At 37.4% G+C, this 19,347-nt stretch overlaps 2 protein-coding genes across 2 annotated transcripts; both read left to right on the top strand.

Moving 5' to 3' along the window:
- Positions 1 to 2,213: 2,213 nt before the first annotated feature.
- On the top strand, positions 2,214 to 10,710 carry LOC133524925 (uncharacterized). Its single transcript, XM_061861081.1, has 2 exons — positions 2,214 to 4,154; positions 9,730 to 10,710. Exons 1-2 carry the CDS (start codon positions 4,085 to 4,087, stop codon positions 10,305 to 10,307), a joined length of 648 nt encoding a protein of 215 aa, XP_061717065.1. The 5' UTR covers positions 2,214 to 4,084; the 3' UTR covers positions 10,308 to 10,710.
- LOC133525214 (uncharacterized) lies at positions 10,688 to 18,354 on the top strand. Its single transcript, XM_061861503.1, has 3 exons — positions 10,688 to 10,882; positions 15,633 to 15,799; positions 17,973 to 18,354. The coding sequence occupies exons 1-3, from the start codon at positions 10,688 to 10,690 to the stop codon at positions 18,301 to 18,303; spliced, it is 693 nt and encodes a 230-aa protein (XP_061717487.1). The 3' UTR covers positions 18,304 to 18,354.
- The last annotated feature ends 993 nt before the right edge of the window (positions 18,355 to 19,347 follow it).

Genomic DNA, 19,347 nt, shown 5'->3' with positions numbered 1-19,347 from the left:
AAATATACAAACAAACAAAAAACAAGTACCTATATCTAACAACTAAATTTTTAACCTACATACTACCTATTCAATATAACAAAGAGTTAATACAGCTACTTTTGTGAATTCACTCATCGTACATGAAAATAGGTCTATATGTGTGGCTATGATGTTCAGGGTACGCACGGCGCGTGTCATCGGCGCCTCGCGCAGCAACTTGGTGCGCCCGCGCGGCGCGGCCAGCAGCCCGGGCTGACGGCGCGCCACACAAGAGCGCGGAACACAAATACCCACCGACCCCAATATATCCGCATTGTATATCTATAAGTTATATAAGTTAGTGGAAACCGGTTTCTCCCGAAATGGAAATCTCATCAAAAAGTACCGTTATTTCGTTAGGATCGCAAAGCTATTCGTCCCTCTTAATATTCTACACAACAATAGGGACCGTGCGCATTGGAGGGTCTGCCATCTTGTGGTCTGAATCGGAACCATAAACAGGCACATTTACACGTCAAGAGTTTTCTTGTGCATAGTAGGTTCTGCCATCTTGTGGGCTACATCGGAACAAAAAACATCACATTTACGCCTCGCGCCAAAAATCTGACGGCTCCTGTGCTGCCGCCTACAGTTCATGCACGCTCCCTATACCACTATGTATATTATTGTAAATAAAAGTTTTTCTTTAACCTCCTAAGACGCTGAGCGCAAATTTTTGTACTTATTCCAAAATCAATTTTGAACTTTTATTGTGTAACTAACGATTCCAAATTCAAAAACAAAACAATTGCTTCTGGGTCACGGGAGGATAAAAATACCACCTAGAATATGAATAAGAATATATCTAAAATAACGCAGTATTAAAAAAAAAGCGTATTTTTTTCAGGAGAGTGGTTTGAAAAATAAATAAAGAAATATCGTGCTATAACTTTTATTGTAATTAACAAAAATATCGCCAATAATATAGAATAAACTCTAGATCATGTGAAACAGCATTACTAGCAAAAAGCTTTTTTGGAATGGCACCAAGAATTTATAATAAACTGCCAAAAGAGATTTTAAAAATTAATGATCTAAAAAAAAAAATGTATGATTTCTTAATAACTAAAGAGTACAATAGAAGATTTTTTGTCAGATTCATAAAATTTTATTACCTTTTAATTTGTTGTGTATATTTTATTATATTTGTCATAGATTTAGTTTGTAAATGCATGCTACATGTCCTCTGTAGCTATTTGTATGCCATGTGGCGTAACATAGTGATACTTTATTATACATTTAAGACCTACTGTTGTACATACCTATGTTTAACAAATAAATAATTTGGAACTGGAATTGGAATTTGATACAGTTTCCTTTTTTAATGGAGTAACAATATGAATCACGGAAGTAAGTAAAGTAAAAAAAAATATACGTATAAATTAAAATAGTACATTACGATACAAGTGCGAAAAATAGGAAATTCGAAACGAGTGGCGATAAATTAAAACACGACCGAAGGGAGTGTTTTAAATCGACACGAGTTGCGAATTACCTATTCGCACATGTATCGTACAACGTTTTACAGTACATATGGCCCTTTAAATGTTCGACACAGTAACGTAATATGCTACTTCTCGCACTAGTGCTATAAAGTAGCCCCATATGTACTGTAATTATTTTTACAGTACATATGGGGCTACTTTATAGCACTAGTGCGAGAAGTAGCATATTATGTTACTGTGTCGAACATTTAAAGGGCCATATGTACTGTAAAACGTTGTACGATACATGTGCGAATAGGTAATTCGCAACTCGTGTCGATTTAAAACACTCCCTTCGGTCGTGTTTTAATTTATCGCCACTCGTTTCGAATTTCCTATTTTTCGCACTTGTATCGTAATGTACTATAACACACTTAAAATTGTGACGAACTTTTTAAAGGTTTGTTTGAGAATTACTAAATACTTACGATATACGACAATACTAAATAATTCGAACGTCGGTCTGGCGTTACCTACTGTCTCTAGAGTCACCAAGAAATCCGTTTTTTAGGGTTCCGTAGCCAAATGGCAAAAAACGGAACCCTTATAGATTCGTCATGTCCGTCTGTCTGTCCGATTCTGTCACAGCCACTTTTTTCCGAAACTATAAAAGCTATACTGTTCAAACTTGGTAAGTAGATGTATTCTATGAACCGCATTATGATGTTCACACAAAAATAGAAAAAAAACAATAAATTTTGGGGGTTCCCCATACTTAGAACTGAAACTCAAAAAATCTTTTTTCATCAAACTCATACGTGTGGGGTATCTATGGATAGGTCTTTAAAAATGATATTGAGGTTTCTAATATCATTTTTTTCTAAACTGAAAAGTTTGCGCGAGAGACACTTCCAAAGTGGTAAAAAGTGTCTCCCCCCCCCCGTAACTTCTAAAATAACAGAATGAAAAATCTAAAAAAAATATATGATATACATTGCCATGCAAACTTCCACCGAAAATTGGTTCGAACGAGATCTAGTAAGTAGTTTTATTTTAATACGTCATAAAAATTAAAAAAAAAAAATTTTTTTCATCAAACCCATACGTGTGGGGTATCTATGGATAGGTCTTCAAAAATGATATTTAGGTTTCTAATATCATTTTTTTCTAAACTGAATAGTTTGCGCGAGAGGCACTTCCAAAGTGAAAAAATGTGTGTCCCCCCCCTGTAACTTCTAAAATAACAGAATGAAAAATCTAAAAAAAATATATGATATACATTGCCATGCAAACTTCCACCGAAAATTGGTTCGAACGAGATCTAGTAAGTAGTTTTTTTTTAATACGTCATAAAAATTAAAAAAAAAAAAAAAATTTCATCAAACCCATACGTGTGGGGTATCTATGGATAGGTCTTCAAAAATGATATTTAGGTTTCTAATATCATTTTTTTCTAAACTGAATAGTTTGCGCGAGAGACACTTCCAAAGTGAAAAAATGTGTGTCCCCCCCCCCTGTAACTTCTAAAATAACAGAATGAAAAATCTAAAAAAAATATATGATATACATTACCATGCAAACTTCCACCGAAAATTGGTTTGAACGAGATCTAGTGAATAGTTTTTTTTTAATACGTCAATAAATTAAAAAAAAAATTTTTTCATCAAACCCATACGTGTGGGGTATCTATGGATAGGTCTTCAAAAATGATATTTAGGTTTCTAACATCATTTTTTTCTAAACTGAATAGTTTGCGCGAGAGACAGTCCCAAAGTGGTAAAATGTGTGTCCAAAGTGGTAAAATGTTGAACAAGATCTAGCAAGTAGATTTTTTTTTAATACGTCTTAAATGGTACGGAACCCTTCATGCGCGAGTCCGACTCGCACTTGGCCGCTTTTTTTATTTAATACTTGTCTCCATTTTCGTATATCAGAGAGAAAACCGCTTGTTTTAACGTATAACATAAAATGATCTTAAACTTGATTCGCCTAGGTACTTATTGCTAAAATTATTCAATTTGTGTCTAAAAATAGCACTAACACCAACGTCTCAAACTAAACATTATCTGGAATGCTATTACAATTTAATATTGTTATCGTTTATAATGTTTAATTTTCGTTCCGATTTAGTTGAAACATGCAAATTAATATTGACCATAGGTAGAGTAGACTATGAAATACTTAAAAAACCAAATTAGAATGATTATTATTTTTAAATTATTTAACCTTACTTTAATGTAATCTGTGCCAACTCAAAGCCGACAACTGGCAGGAAGTGGCACAGGATCGGGACAGGTGGCATTCTCTCGTTTTGGAGGCCAAGATCCTCTTTGGATCACTGCGCCACAATAGTTAGTTTAGTTAGTTAGTTAATGTAGAATATATGATTATGTTACTTATGACACGTGATTATGTTACATGATTGAATATTATGATTGTGGTATTCGACACCATTACTTTTATCCTTATGGTATGACGTGTACAGGAAATTTCAATTTTATTCACAATTATGATACAACAGCACAGAACATAAACAGAAATCAAACAGAACGTGCTGTGTAAATAATGGTGCAATTGTTTTAATACTAGGTTACATATGTACATATCTGAAGGTCCTTCTAGACCTAAAACGAACGCAGATGAAGATTCTAATTGTATGTACTGTGACCGCCCTGGTTGTTTGCAGCAATGAAGCATTAAATAATCATGGTAGGTGTACCAATTCATATACAGATTTATCGCTTAAGAGTCCTTATTCCTACAGACGAGCGTATTTTGTAAAATGCTTCCTTTTTCATTCAAGATTACGACGTAACTATTAGTATTTATTCAAAAACTGATAACGTACTTAAATAATCGTTTCCTAAACTAGGGGCTCCAACAGTTCAAATTTTCATTTTCTCTTTTAAACCTCTTTTTTAATGAGGTTTTTTGGGAGTCTTTTCCAAATTTTGCAGTGAGATGTGGCGTTTCGGATCTCAATTTTGCTATAAACAAGAATCATTTGGTACATGAATGACTACAATTTGATTCAACATATCTCGTACGAGGGGCTGGAATGATTAACAATCGAAGATTCATTTGAAAAAAACTGATAAAATACCTTCCGAGTTTTCTTCATTTTTTTGGCGAAAACAGGGTTTTATTATATTTTATTTCCGCAAATTGTACGCATATTTTGCTTTAAAAATAATATTATAGCAAACTGTAACTTTATGTTAACCTATAAAAAAATAATCGTAACTATGGGACCTACATTGCCGTAAATTTATATTTTTTTTAAACACGTATAAATCACGCAGCAGCGACGCCCCGCTCTCAGTCCGCGCGGAGCGCGCTTAGAGGATGGACCTGTGCTCGATTGTCAGGCATTCGTTGCGATCGTAATCAGCTACGGAGTTCCGAGAAGTGCTATATACTGCGATTAGAAAATCTTAATAAAAGTTCATTTTTTACAGTATGCCTAACAGACTCGCTTATTGATGGATTTTCAGTGTTACTTTTTTTTTAATACTAAGTCGGTGGCAAACAAGCATACGGCCCGCATATGTACGCCTGCAACTCCAGAGGAGTTACATGCGCGTTGCCGACCCTAACCCCCTCCCGCCCCTCGTTGAGCTCTGGCAACCTTACTCACCGGCAGGAACACAACACTATGAGTAAGGTCTAGTGTTATTTGGCTGCGATTTTCTGAAAAACGCATTTTCACTTGAAATTACGTTAGGGTTTGCATTATTATTTTTGACCCGGATGAAGTCCAAGTTCTCATGATGGAGTCAGGAGTTGGTCACCAGAACTCCTAATCTACTAATTATAATCCCATCGTGTTTGGGCTCAAAAGATTTGCCCTGACGAACACCATCGATCTAGATGAGGTCCAGGGTCTCATGATGGAGTCAGGAGTTGGTCACTAGAACTCCTGATCTACTCATTATAATTCCATCGTGTTTGGGCTCAACAGAGTTGCCCTGATGAGCACCTTCAATCTAGATGAGGTCCAGGGTCTCATGATGGAGTCAGGAGCTGGTCACCAGAACTCCTAATCTACTCATCATAACTCCATCGTGTTTGGGTTCAATAGAGTTGCCCTGACGAGCACCATCAATCTAGATGAGGTCCAGGGTCTCATGATGGAGTCAGGAGCTGGTCACCAGAACTCCTAATCTACTCATCATAACTCCATCGTGTTTGGGTTCAATAGAGTTGCCCTGACGAGCACCATCAATCTAGATGAGGTCCAGGGTCTCATGATGGAGTCAGGAGCTGGTCACCAGAACTCCTAATCTACTCATCATAACTCCATCGTGTTTGGGCTCAATAGATTTGCCCTGATGAACACCATCGATCTAGATGAGGCCCAGGGTCTCATGATGGAGTCAGGAGTTGGTCACCAGAACTCCTACTCTACTCATCATAACTCCATCGTGTTTGCGCTCAATAGAGTTGCCCTGACGAGCACCTTCAATCTAGATGAGGTCCAGGGTCTCATGATGGAGTCAGGAGCTGGTCACCAGAACTCCTAATCTACTCATCATAACTCCATCGTGTTTGGGTTCAATAGAGTTGCCCTGACGAGCACCATCAATCTAGATGAGGTCCAGGGTCTCATGATGGAGTCAGGAGCTGGTCACCAGAACTCCTAATCTACTCATCATAACTCCATCGTGTTTGGGCTCAATAGATTTGCCCTGATGAACACCATCGATCTAGATGAGGCCCAGGGTCTCATGATGGAGTCAGGAGTTGGTCACCAGAACTCCTAATCTACTCATCATAACCTCATCGTTTTCGGGCTCAATAGATTTGCCCTGACGAGCATCATCAATCTAGATAAAGTCCAGGGTCTCATGATGGAGTCAGGAGTTGGTCACTAGAACTCCTAATCTACTCATTATAATTCCAACGTGTTTGGGCTCAAAAGATTTGCCCTGATGAGCACCATCGATCTAGATGAGGTCCAGGGTCTCATGATGGAGTCAGGAGTTGGTCACCAGAACTCCTAATCTACTCATCATAACTCCATCGTGTTTGGGCTCAATAGATTTGCCCTGATGAACACCATCGATCTAGATGAGGTCCAGGGTCTCATGATGGAGTCAGGAGTAGGTCACCAGAACTCCTAAACTACTCATCATAACCTCATCGTGTTTGGGCTCAATAGATTTGCCCTGACGAGCATCATCAATCTAGATAAAGTCCAGGGTCTCATGATGGAGTCAGGAGTTGGTCACTAGAACTCCTAATCTACTCATTATAATTCCAACGTGTTTGGGCTCAAAAGATTTGCCCTGACGAGCACCATCGATCTAGATGAGGTCCAGGGTCTCATGATGGAGTCAGGAGTTGGTCACCAGAACTCCTAATCTACTCATCATAACTCCATCGTGTATGGGCTCAATAGAGTTGCCCTGACGAGCACCATCAATCTAGATCAGGTCCAGGGTCTCATGATGGACTCAGGAGTTGATCACCAGAACTCCTAGTCTATTCATCATAACTCCATCGTGTTTGGGCTCAAAAGATTTGCCCTGACGAGTACCATCGATCTAGATGAAGTCCAGGGTCTCATGATGGAGTCAGGAGTTGGTCACCATAATTCCTAATCTACTCATCATAACTCCAGATTGATGGTGCTCGTGAGGGCAAATCTATTGAGCCCAAACACGATGGAGTTATGATGAGTAGATTAGGAATTATGGTGACCAACTCCTGACTCCATCATGAGACCCTGGACTTCATCTAGATCGATGGTACTCGTCAGGGCAAATCTTTTGAGCCCAAACACGATGGAATTATAATGAGTAGATTAGGAGTTCTGGTGACCAACTCCTGACTCCATCATGAGACCCTGGACTTCATCTAGATCGATGGTACTCGCCAGGGCAAATCTTTTGAGCCCAAACACGATGGAATTATAATGAGTAGATTAGGAGTTCTAGTGACCTACTCCTGACTCCATCATGAGACCCTGGACTTCATCTAGATTGATGGTGCTCATCAGGGTAAATCTATTGAGCCCAAACTCGATGGAGTTATGATGAGTAGATTAGGAGTTCTGGGGAGTTCTGGTGACCAACTCCTGACTCCGTCATGAGACCCTGGACCTCATCTAGATCGATGGTGTTCGTCAGGGCAAATCTTTTGAGCCCAAGCACGATGGAATTATAATGAGTAGATTAGGAGTTCTGGTGACCAACTCCTGACTCCATCATAAGAACCTGGATGGACTTCATTCGGGTCAAAAATAATAATACAAACCCTAACGTGATTTCAAATAACACTGAAACTCTATAGCACTAATGTGCGCAAACGATTGGCATCTTGACTACGCAGCATGGGTGCGTAGCCACCATGCCAATCGATACGACAACGAAACACTATCTGTCTCTCTCTCGTACTAATATGCACAAACGATTGGCATCTTGGCTGGGCAGCATGGGTGCGTAGCCAACATGCCAAACGTTTACGATACGACAAGGAAACACTATCTGTCTCTCTATCGCACTAATATGCGCAATCGATTGGCTTCTTGGCTAGGTATCATGGGTGCGTAGCCAACATGCCAATCGTTTACGATACGACAACGAAACACTACTCTCTCTCTATCGCACTAATATACGCAAACGATTGGTATTTTGGCTAGGCACTAAGCAAGTGTGTGGCCAACATGCCAATCGTTTACGATACGACAACGAAACACTATCTGTCTCTCTATCGCACTAATATACTTTATTTATACCTGCAGTCATTTAGTAACTTCTTCATTTTCCATTGGTGTGAAAGAGACAGAATAAAGAGCAAGGGTTATAGTACACTCTGTAGTCTGTACACTTAGTAGTAGTATACATAAAAAAAAAACTACTGTGCATATACAATAAAATAAAGAGTGCCCATATGATATCATATGACACTAAAATTAATGTTGCTTGAAATTATATTGAAAACTATCAAGATTATTCTAGTCTGCATTGAAACGCGCGTCGCGTTGCCGGCGCTCGCGTACCGAGCGCCAACGCCATCTATCGAGCGTTATTTCGTGAAATCGGAGAACGCTCCAAGGATTAAGGGCTCTTAAAACAGATACTCGTAATTTGTGTTCTTTTCAAGCAAAAAGACCCACTTTGTCGCTTGCCATAAGGACGCTTGGCAGGTTATTCGTATAAAGATATAAGCAAATATGGTAAGCGACGAAGTGGGACTTTTGACTAGACTCCGACATATTTGGTTAAAAGTTGTTAAGTACTCTCTTTAATTAAACTTGTTTTAATCTTGAATCAAGCTACTAGAAAACCGTCGCATATCTACAAGACCCTAACTAGGTACTTATTTAGAATTTCTAAAATAATAAATAGCCATACAATCATCATTCGCTTGCCCATACAATAAGTAATATAATAAGTAGCAATACAACACACGTGAATCATTTAAAACAACTATTAGTAAGTTAAGGTGGGGTAAGACAAAAGCGGTGGTGGCCGAGTGGATATGACGTCCGACTTTCAATCCGGAGGTCGCGGGTTCAAATCCTGGCTCGTACCTATGAGTTTTTCGGAACTTATGTACGAAATATCATTTGATAATTACCACTAGCTTTTCGGTGAAGGAAAACATCGTGAGGAAACCTGCATACATCTGCGAAGAAATTCAAAGGTGTATGTGAAGTCCCCAATCCGCAGTGGGCTAGCGTGGGGACTATAGCCCAAGCCCTTTCGCGCATGAGAGGAGGCCTGTGCCCAGCAGTGGGACGTATATAGGCTGAATTATTATTATTATTATTAAGACAAACAGTATGAGGACTCCGTACAAGTTAGTTTAGCCCCGGTGATAGTCTTACCCTATCTTACAATACTTACATAGTTTAAATAGTCGGTAAATAAATATTTACACATTTTAGCTATTTTTGAATTAGATTTCAGTAAATTCAAATTAAGTTCCGACTTAAATGATATTTTGTTTATTTGTCACAGAGTTTTAAAGTACCTCAGTATAATCGAGTTGATTATTAAATTTCTCCAAATAACAAAGTTGCTGAATCTCGTTATAGGGTAACTAAACGGCCAATTGGAACGTTCACTCAGGTGAACGCGATTAATTCAGTTTCATACCGGTATCTGAACCACATACATAGTTAGCTGTCACTCGCGCGGGCGTCTCCCTTACCCTAATACTCATACGGACAAGTTAGAGCTAATTGATATGATACAACTATGATTAAAAAAAGTCAGCTACATGTCCGAAACTCCGAATTGACCTTAATTACCATGTTATTTTTATGTTTTTTTAGAAAACGAGTTGGAGGTATTAATACCCTACGATCATTTAAAAAAGGTCTTACTATGCCTAGACTCAGACGATCAACTGACCAAACTGACTAAGAATTCTGTAAAAGATATCGATTTACGTTGGAAACTAATCGACGAGCACCCTAAACTCAATATTGAGTACAACACGGTTCACACCTGCAAAGTTAAGATAGATGTCGAAATAGAACCTAAAGGAATTCTTGCTGTAGTCGCTCCAAAGCCACTAGAATCGTCCTCTCAGATACCTATGTATTTTTTTGACACACCATTTCTGAGCGAGGAGGATGTTGATGAATTCCCCAACGGGCTGTTTCCACTTCGTAGTCATTGGCAATCTTTGAAACATGCATTCAGTCATTATTTGACGACTCATGGGTATCAGAGGATGGTGGTTGTCTCTGATGATTCTTATTATAGTGCAGCGTTTGAAGCAGAACTCATAGAGCATTTTAAAGAGAAAGAGTTCGTGTTTGATGTGCAGCGAAAACCTAATAGAGGAAGCTTCGATCGAGTGAGTACAGCACTAAATGTAGTTGATTTTTATATAACAGTAAATTAAAAGGAAAACTTTAATTAATAAGTTATTTCGAGTAGTTTCTAACGCCCTATTTTGTTGTCAACTATTGCCTATTGGGGAAAACATTTCCTTTGTAACAGTATGAGTCATGATGGGGAGGTCATGGGTGATATTTTGAGTTTAATATAATTACATGCTCATATGATAACTACTATTTAAAATGGAGTATTTACCCTCTTTAGAGTTCCTGATATTTCGGCACTAAGTATTGCAAATGTAATCTTCACTCAAGTTAGCCTGTGTACACTAGATGTGTGTGCGTAGACGTGCACAATGTGCACATATAATTTCCAGATCCTTACAGAGACAAAAAACAAGACACTCGTATTCTCGTTCCCTTTAGATACTTGTGAAGTAGAGAAATGTATGGCCCATTAACAGCACTTTTTGCAGGCAATGAAATACATAAAAAACAACCAAGCGTACATATAATAATCGTGAATATCGACAAGGCGAATGCGCAGAAGCTGGCAGATGCTGCGGAGAAGCACGGCTTGTTGTCCAACCGATACTTGTGGCTCGTCAGGGACTGGCCATTTGAAAGCATCAAACCACTGGTAAGTAACCATCACTGTATTCGTACTGGTCACGGTCGATGCGCCTACTTCAAACAGCGCCGTGGGTCCCGAAGACCTGATCACCCTGAAGCCATAAAGTGGCTGACTGGTCTTTGCGTAGAAATTTAATTGTTTCTATTTTTATTTTACAATATGTTCGCCATACGATTTAATAAAAAACTACTGTGCATTATAGTACCTAATATAACTGTAAGGCAGCATAGAAGATATTGGCGCGAATGGGTAATTTCATTTTAATTTGTAGATACGCTACACAAATTTTCAAAAATTTGGGAATATTTATGTTATTTCTACTCGGAATCATGAACTCTTTCGATCCTAATAGGAGAAAAAAGTCAAACAAAAGATTGTCCAGGTCAACAAGGGTCAACAGGTCTTTATTTTTAGTGCCTCGTACAAAACTTTGTTCATGGAGCACTTAAGAGGAATTCCTAGTTGCGATTTTTCCATACAAATGCTCTCGACTGATTCCTCCCTGGATTTTCAACCTAGAGCAGTGATTTTTTCAAATAAGATCAATATCATCAATATCTGTGCCGCTATGTTTTGCTTTTTTGGATTATTTTATTTTGAAGAAAGATACAGCGCCTCGAAAATCGCAATAACGGCTAAATTGAATTGGCTGTAAAAAAAGGCACAGTATACAAATATGACAAAAAATATCCAAAAAATCAAAACATAGCGGCATAGATTATTTCTTTCTCTTGCAATTTCCAAAATTTCGTAATGATTAGTTGCGTTTTGGAGGAGGAAACAGTCGAGAGCGAAACCTCGATTTTTGAGTTTTTTGCGAGTGAATTTCGGTCCGAGCTGCAGTTGTCCTTATCGCACGAATTGGAGGCGGAGACAGTTTCTAAATATACGTACACAGAAGGAATAGTGATGGGCATAGCATCCTTATTAGGGATTGCAGAACCGGTACTGTTTTAAAGAACCGGGATTTCTCGGTACTTTCGGAACTGGTCTAATTATTTCATTATTTTAAATAAAACGCAGCATTTTGCGATTTGACCACCTTTCGTATTATAATTTAATAATCACATTTTCTTTTATTACGTAGTAGGCAATTTTTTTTAGAAATATAGTATTTTACATTGCTCACACTTGTGCGTCACAAGTAAAAGATAACTACTTTGATGTTTGCCACTAGATAGCAAATTTAATGAAATTACATTGACGAGGGGATTTATATATAAGTATCGCAGTCGTATTGTATAATCCGCCGTATTACATTACGGCTAGCCGATATCAAAATAAGGGCCATTTTGAAATGCGGCGGTTCAACGATTAAGGTATGTTGGGGTAATACCGGATGTGGGTGAAGAACGTAGCAAATTAATTTCTCCCTAATTTGGCTTTATTTTTTAATCTTGGCAACATTGTGTAAGACGCCATTTCATTGCCTCGACTGCCAGTGTCCCAGCGCCACTCAGGGATATCGGGCTTGTGCTATGCGCAATCACATAGAGCAAGGTAAATTTCGTGTATCCGATCTTCGCCCTGTAATTTATTTTGTGTATTGTGATGAAAATGTATTTGTTTTTGTAATTGTGTTAATGTATAATTTCGTTTTAGATGTTTATTTATAAAACAATCCAATCAAAAACAGACCTAGGATTGCTGTAGACCAATATCCGATTTTGACCCTTCCAGGTAAAGATCGGAAAGAAACAATACGATCTTTACACATTTAAAAAACAGCAGTGTATGTCAAATTTTAAATTTTCTTCAATTTACCTACTTATTAATTATCACATTTATTGTTTTCTTGATCACACTTTCATACCGTTATTATTATCCAGTACCAACGCGACGGTAAATCAAAAGGAAAAGATTTAGGTAGTCTATTTTGTATGTATGTGTATGTACACCTACTTACTGACAATGTCATTTTTTTAATTTCCGCTGCCCAAAGGTTGCCTGGAGATTGCGTTTTAGCGATTAGACGGCATGTTTACCTGTGCTTATGTTTCTGTTTTCTTTTATTGAGGTGTGTAATAAAGAGTATTTGTATTGTATAGGGATGATTCTACATGTTGAATTTTATAACAAAATCTAGTAAAATAGGTAGCAAATAAGCAATTTTTCGCAATAAAATGAATATTTAAATACTATATGGAAATGATTAAAAATACAGGACCTAAAAGTTTCAAAAAAAATTTTTTTTTCAACTTTCAAAAAGGAATTAAGTAATAGTAACATACGATCAGGGGGGCAACACTTAGAAATGTAGTTAACATTAGTAAAGATGGCGGTGACTTCTATTAATGGGATCCGATAACATACTTTTGCGTAAAGCTGAAGCTGCCGATTATGCAAACTACATCACCAGATATCACTATAAGATTGACAAAATTTAAAGGCTGAATACAACATTAAGAAGGTTGCATAAACCTCGCATGTCAAGAGCAAGACTTATCTTCATTCATAATGTTGTTACCTAGCAACTGTTGTTTACTGTCAAAAAAAATGTAAACAGGTATGATTGATATGAACTTATTATTCCTCTAACGAACGACGACGAAATTACCAGGAATTATCCTAACATACACTATACCTGTCCTTACTTTACCTCCGGAATATCTTGAATTCACGTCCAGTTGGATATTAAGGTCAAAGAAGAAACGCTCAGTTGAGAACTAGGCAAGTGAGTTATGAGCACATGAAAGAGTTCTAGGTCAGACTGAGACACAAGTCACAGAAGACGAAGCTAATGCAGCTTTGTACACAAAGATGAACATAGGTAAAAAAAAAGAACAGTTCCAAACAAAATCAGAAGCTGAAGTACTTACAACACCTAGTCTATTACTATCTTGTATACCAAATTGAAAGCAATAAACATATTCTTGCATTACTATAAAGTATGTTTTTTTAATTCCATTCTTTTTAAAACATTTCTACATAACATTAGCCTCGTAAGGCCCAATGTCCTACCTATAGGACTTATTCAGTTCGATGAAATTTAAATCATATTCAATTAGGACAGAGTTGCATTTGTTTTGTTTCGTGCAATTTTCAAACAAAATAAAATCTACTGTATTCCGTGCACTATAGGTTCAAATACCAGTGGCAAATTTTGAATTTTTCATTTCTATGGCTGGGCCTTAAGAGGTTAGGTCTACTTGGCTGGCTTACAATTTAGTATTTTGTTTAATATCTTGTAAACAGAAAAACTATGAAAGTTACAAGAAATCAAACAAAAAACTAACATGTATACCGCCGAAGTAGACATAATATTATGTAGTACGAAAGTACCCACACATACGGATGCATATGTAGATGTTAACGCACACATATATAGTTAGTTTCGGATACAAAATAGAGATAGCACTTCGAAATTAGTTTCCTTAAAATGCTTCAAGAGGGCTCTCTTTTCCTATATATTTTATTCAATTACTTTACCTTTTGCATACGATCCTTACATTTTATCCAAAAAAAAAGATTGTATATCAACTATATATATAATTGCAATATTTTACCGTCAAAATCGCAATTGTTAACACATTGTTTACTTATCAAATTGCCTTATGATATAAGTATCAAAGTTTGAGAGCCACAATTTTACCAAATTTTTGTATCAGGGTTAAGATCGGATACAAAAATACGAAAAATAGAACATTCGATGACAACTTTTAAATTTGTTTTGTTGGCTGCAATTTATATACGTAGGAGAAGGCTAAACACCGGACCTATTCTTTGTGATACCTTATTCTCTTTCCATTTAAACCAACTTGTATTCACCATCCGATGTTACCCCTTGATGGCAAAACACTCGTTACCCTTAAAAAAGTATGTTTCATCTTTACACGTGTACAAAACTAAAACCTTTATATATTGAAGATTACCAAAATTCAGGCTGAATCTACGGTTATTATTTAACGATTTGCTCCGTACTTCAAGAATCTGACACGATCTAGAAAAAAAAATCGCGAGTTCTCTCAATTGGTCCCAAAATTGTCCGGCATTATCCCAACATACCTTACCCAGATTGTCATTGCGATACGTTCTTCAATAAGACGGCACAAGTTTAGCCCCATCGTATGATCACACCCAACTTATTGTCACGGATAGGTACGACGACCGAAGCATCATTCTTTTTTGTAGTCTTTATCTGAATTAATTAATAGATACAGTATAATATAATAAATAAATAATCAATATAAATAAATATTATAGGACTAAATTACTCAAATTGACAAGTACCACAGTAAGCTCAATAAGGCTTGTGTTGAGGGTACTTATTTAGACAACGATATATATAATATATAAATATTTATAAATACTTAAATACACAGAAAACACCCATGACTCGGGAACAAATATCCATGCTAATCACACGAATATATGCCCTTACCAGGATTTGAGTCCGGGACCATCAGCTTCGTAGTCAGGGTCACTACCCACTAGGCCAAACTGGTCGTCAAAATAATAATTATGTGATAACATCAAAAACAACTTATGTCGGGCAGCGCAGGATGAATTCCGGCCGGCGAGCCGGCAATGTCAACGGAACGGCGCGCAATGAGCGGGCGCTCGCGTCTCGCATCTGTGTGCGCGCACTCACACTTAGATAGCTCCCGCTCCCGCCCACCGCAGCGCGACAGAAACATAGCTTCAAAAATTCGAGATTTGAAAAGTTGCTCAGCTAGGAATTGCTCTTAAAGGATCACTTCAGACTTGCAGATCGGTGACATGCGTATTTCAATTTACGATAAAATTTGTATTCCAGAAATTCAAGCTGATGATTTCAATGACGCTATCTCCTTACCCCATTTCACATTATAAAGCACATGCTGATGACGGACCCGCCCTGAACAGTGTTTCTCGAGGTTTAACCCTCATATCTGACGCTGTGAAGAACGTAAATGTAAAGGAACGCATTGATTATTACTACAAGTAAGTCAACTGTATATTTTAACTCATTCCCTTGTCATTGGGTACACTCACAGCGCGTAGGATTGTCTGAGACATCAGGTTTTTTGGGCCTTTAAGTTCATCTTTGATAACTACCTAGCTACTATAACGGTCATCGAAAATAACCATAAATTAAAAGGAAAGTGGACAACTACTTTTTCCGTACAAACGAAGTCCCCATTTTTCTCTTTGGATGTTAACATTATAGGAAATATTTTATTTAAGTACAGGTCAGTGTAGACGTGCCTCGGCCGAGGCGGCGCGCGCGTTTGCCTCGCCGGGTCGCGCCGCCTCAGACGAGGCACGTCTACACTGGCCGGTTTGTGCGCGAGGAAATTGCCCCGCGCGTATGCTCGCTCTGTACGGTAATGGTGGTCTGTAATGGTAGTCAAAAATCGTGGGTCAAATGTCGGTTGCACTTTACTGAGCAGAAAAAATCCTTCTCGGAAAATAATGCAAAATTATAACTAAAAATTCCGCCAAATTATACACAGACAAGAGGTTAAACACAGCTCCGCCCCTTCGTTTGAGCCTTTTCGGTTAATTTGATATGACAATGGACGTTTTCTAAAATAAATATTGAAAATTGAATTGAAAAAAAAAAAAATTAAGGTTCAGTTACAAATCTGGACATTCTTGGGCTCATTCTATTCAGAATCGACAGCATTTTTTCCACTTGTACGAGTATGTGTGTGACGTAGTAGAAACTAAAATTTTCAAACCAAATTTTAGGAAAAAAAAAATTTTTGTACCAGGATGGAATATGCTAGCGATTCTGAGCTGAAAGAACCCATTACCATCAGGATCTGTGAGAATCTAGTCTTCAATATTTTTTTTTAGAAAAAGCTCCTAAACAGTTGTACATATGTTAGCAATTTTATTACCGGTTATTGTTGCGCCTGTGAACGGGTTCCAGCAGGCGTTCTACATGACATTAAAGCTCTCGAAGGGGCCTCTACGTGTTGCATCTATATCCTCACGCAAGCCCGGGAAGACTGGGATTTATAGGCCCGTGAAATCTAAGGAGATACAAATAATAATATTTTCCATCATGTCAATATCTGAAGAGAAGAATGGGATCTATGTATGGAGAAGCTGTCGTCGACTTTCCTCATAAGAGCATTTTCACATTGTCCGATCCGATATCGGATGTCGGATATGACCTCAAAGAAGTAAAATGTAGAAAAGTTCATCTTTATTTAATAATTAAATAATCATTATTGGTCAAAAGAAAACGTAAATGCAAACTTGATGCAATAGGGAACTCTCTAACAGTTATTTCCAAGGAATATTCGACATCCGATATCGGATTGGACAATGTAAAATGCTGTAACAGTAAAGGGTCCCACTAATTACCAGTTTGCCGGACGATATGGTCCTGTTAGTTATTCCCAAAAGCTGACAATCGCGAATAACTGTCAGGCCGATATCGTCCGGCGAACTGGTAATCAGCGGGCGCCTTAATAATGTGCGACGAAATAAAATACAGGGTGATTCATGAGACGTGAGCAAGCCTACACAATCAGTAAATGTTAATGAACCGTTCACCATCATATTTAAGTAAAACAATCACGCTTTTTATCTGTTATTTAACTTTTTCTTAAGGACAAATTTGGTTATCTACAATCATGGACACCCTACAACACTTAATTAACAAAGATAAAACCTCTTTAACCGTTATGACAGCACTTTGATTATGAAGAAAATAAAATGTCACACTTGAGTGAGATACGATTTTATAAAAGTAACCAGACTCCGATTACATTCAATTTGTCACTTCTTATGGATAAAACAAAGAGGGTGACCATAAATATCGTAAATAAAATAAAACTCTTTTTTTTTAACAGTAAAAATTAAATTAACGTTAATTTCACAAATACTGGTACGAAACAGTTGCTGATAATTTACCGAATATGCAGGCTTGATCCTGCTCACGTCTCCTGAATCATTCTGTATATGATTCAAAAGTTTACCTTCATTGCATGCAACTTTGAGTCTGAGAACACTTCCTTGTAAATTCAATTTTAACCTTAGTCGTGTCATTCACGATGAGGCGTGCCTTGATTCGTATTGTCATTTAATTACAGATTTGATTTGGCAATACTGCGCGTCATCGTGGATGACGCGAACTATAACTGTTAACATTTTGTTTCAGTGACATATACAAGCAAATGAACAAGTCAGACAAAAGTCACCTATCAAAGGCGTATATACGTAAATTTATATCTGGAAAATTTACTGGAATCAAAAGTATTATTATCCACGACTCTGGTCGCATTGACTCACCTTACGAAAAGGACCCGGAATTGACGGGCAAGGATATTTCTGATTTCGACTTGCCAGAGCCTTGTCTCCAAAGATCCAGAGCCTTCAATAGTCCTTGCAATGACACTAATATTGTGATTATTTGTGTGGTGTGGCTTATGTTTGTCGTTATGGTGATTTTGTTGGTCTTCTTCTTCAATAGATGCCTTGTATGGACGTAGAATGTCGCTCGTAATTCTATTTTTAATTTTTGGGTTATTCCAGGGATCGGAACCGGTTTTTTGCAAAAACATCGAAATAACCATATATTTCGGTTTATTTTATACTCTAAATGCAGAACTCAGTTGTGTTTTCAGATAACGACTTCGTATTATTAGATTGCCTAATTAGAAATGAAGTAATTAACAAAGAACGAAAAAATACCGTTTTCGTTCCCATACAAAAAATACCGGTTTCCGATCCCTGGGTTATTCTACAAAAATCTTATTTCCCTGGCCATACCTATTCGCAAATTCCCAGGAGATGCCGCTTTATTAGCATTTTTGGTGATTTTCAAGTTCCTTCTACAGCCATCAGCTGAATCTCATGGGAATTTGCAAATAGGTATAGCCAGGAGAATGAGATTGCTGTACACTATTAAATACCCTTTCTTAAAAATTCTTTTGTTCACTGAATTTGCGGTATAATGTAATAACTACGTTCGATTACATTACGAAACCTAGACAATATAAAAACGTTAATAAAAAAAAACAGTAGAATATTGTAAATATAAACTTATATCATGCGTAGAAATGATCATGAATGTGACTTTTGATTGGCATCTGTCATCCTATACACGGTTTTTTTAAGTCCGTTAATTTCAATGGTGCATTCCTGAGCTGAAATTAAGTAACTTTCTCAAAGAAACCGGTATTATAACTATGGTGCATTTCGTCCAAGTCGTGGCTGACTTGGACTCTCCATACAAAGACCAACAATTTTTCACTTTAACATTTTTTCTTCTACTTTTTCCGAATCAGAACACGATATCGAATATACCGTTAAACGGATCCCGATCCCGACTATTATTGTTACATCCCCTGTATGTAACTTGAATGTCCATTTTATGTACGCATATTTTATATTTCCATGAGAAAAAAAGATGCGTTTTTAGCGAAATGCCAGTTTATTTTGAAAAACGTAAAAATAAACAAATTGAGGAACCTAAAATTGTATTAGGAATGGTTTTCTTGTTTGTGCGATTTATTCATATTTTAATGTTTAAA

This window comes from Cydia pomonella, chromosome 14 (assembly GCF_033807575.1).
Source record: "Cydia pomonella isolate Wapato2018A chromosome 14, ilCydPomo1, whole genome shotgun sequence".
Classification (NCBI taxonomy): Eukaryota; Metazoa; Arthropoda; class Insecta; order Lepidoptera; family Tortricidae; genus Cydia; species Cydia pomonella.
This window is presented reverse-complemented; position numbering and strand designations above follow the sequence as displayed.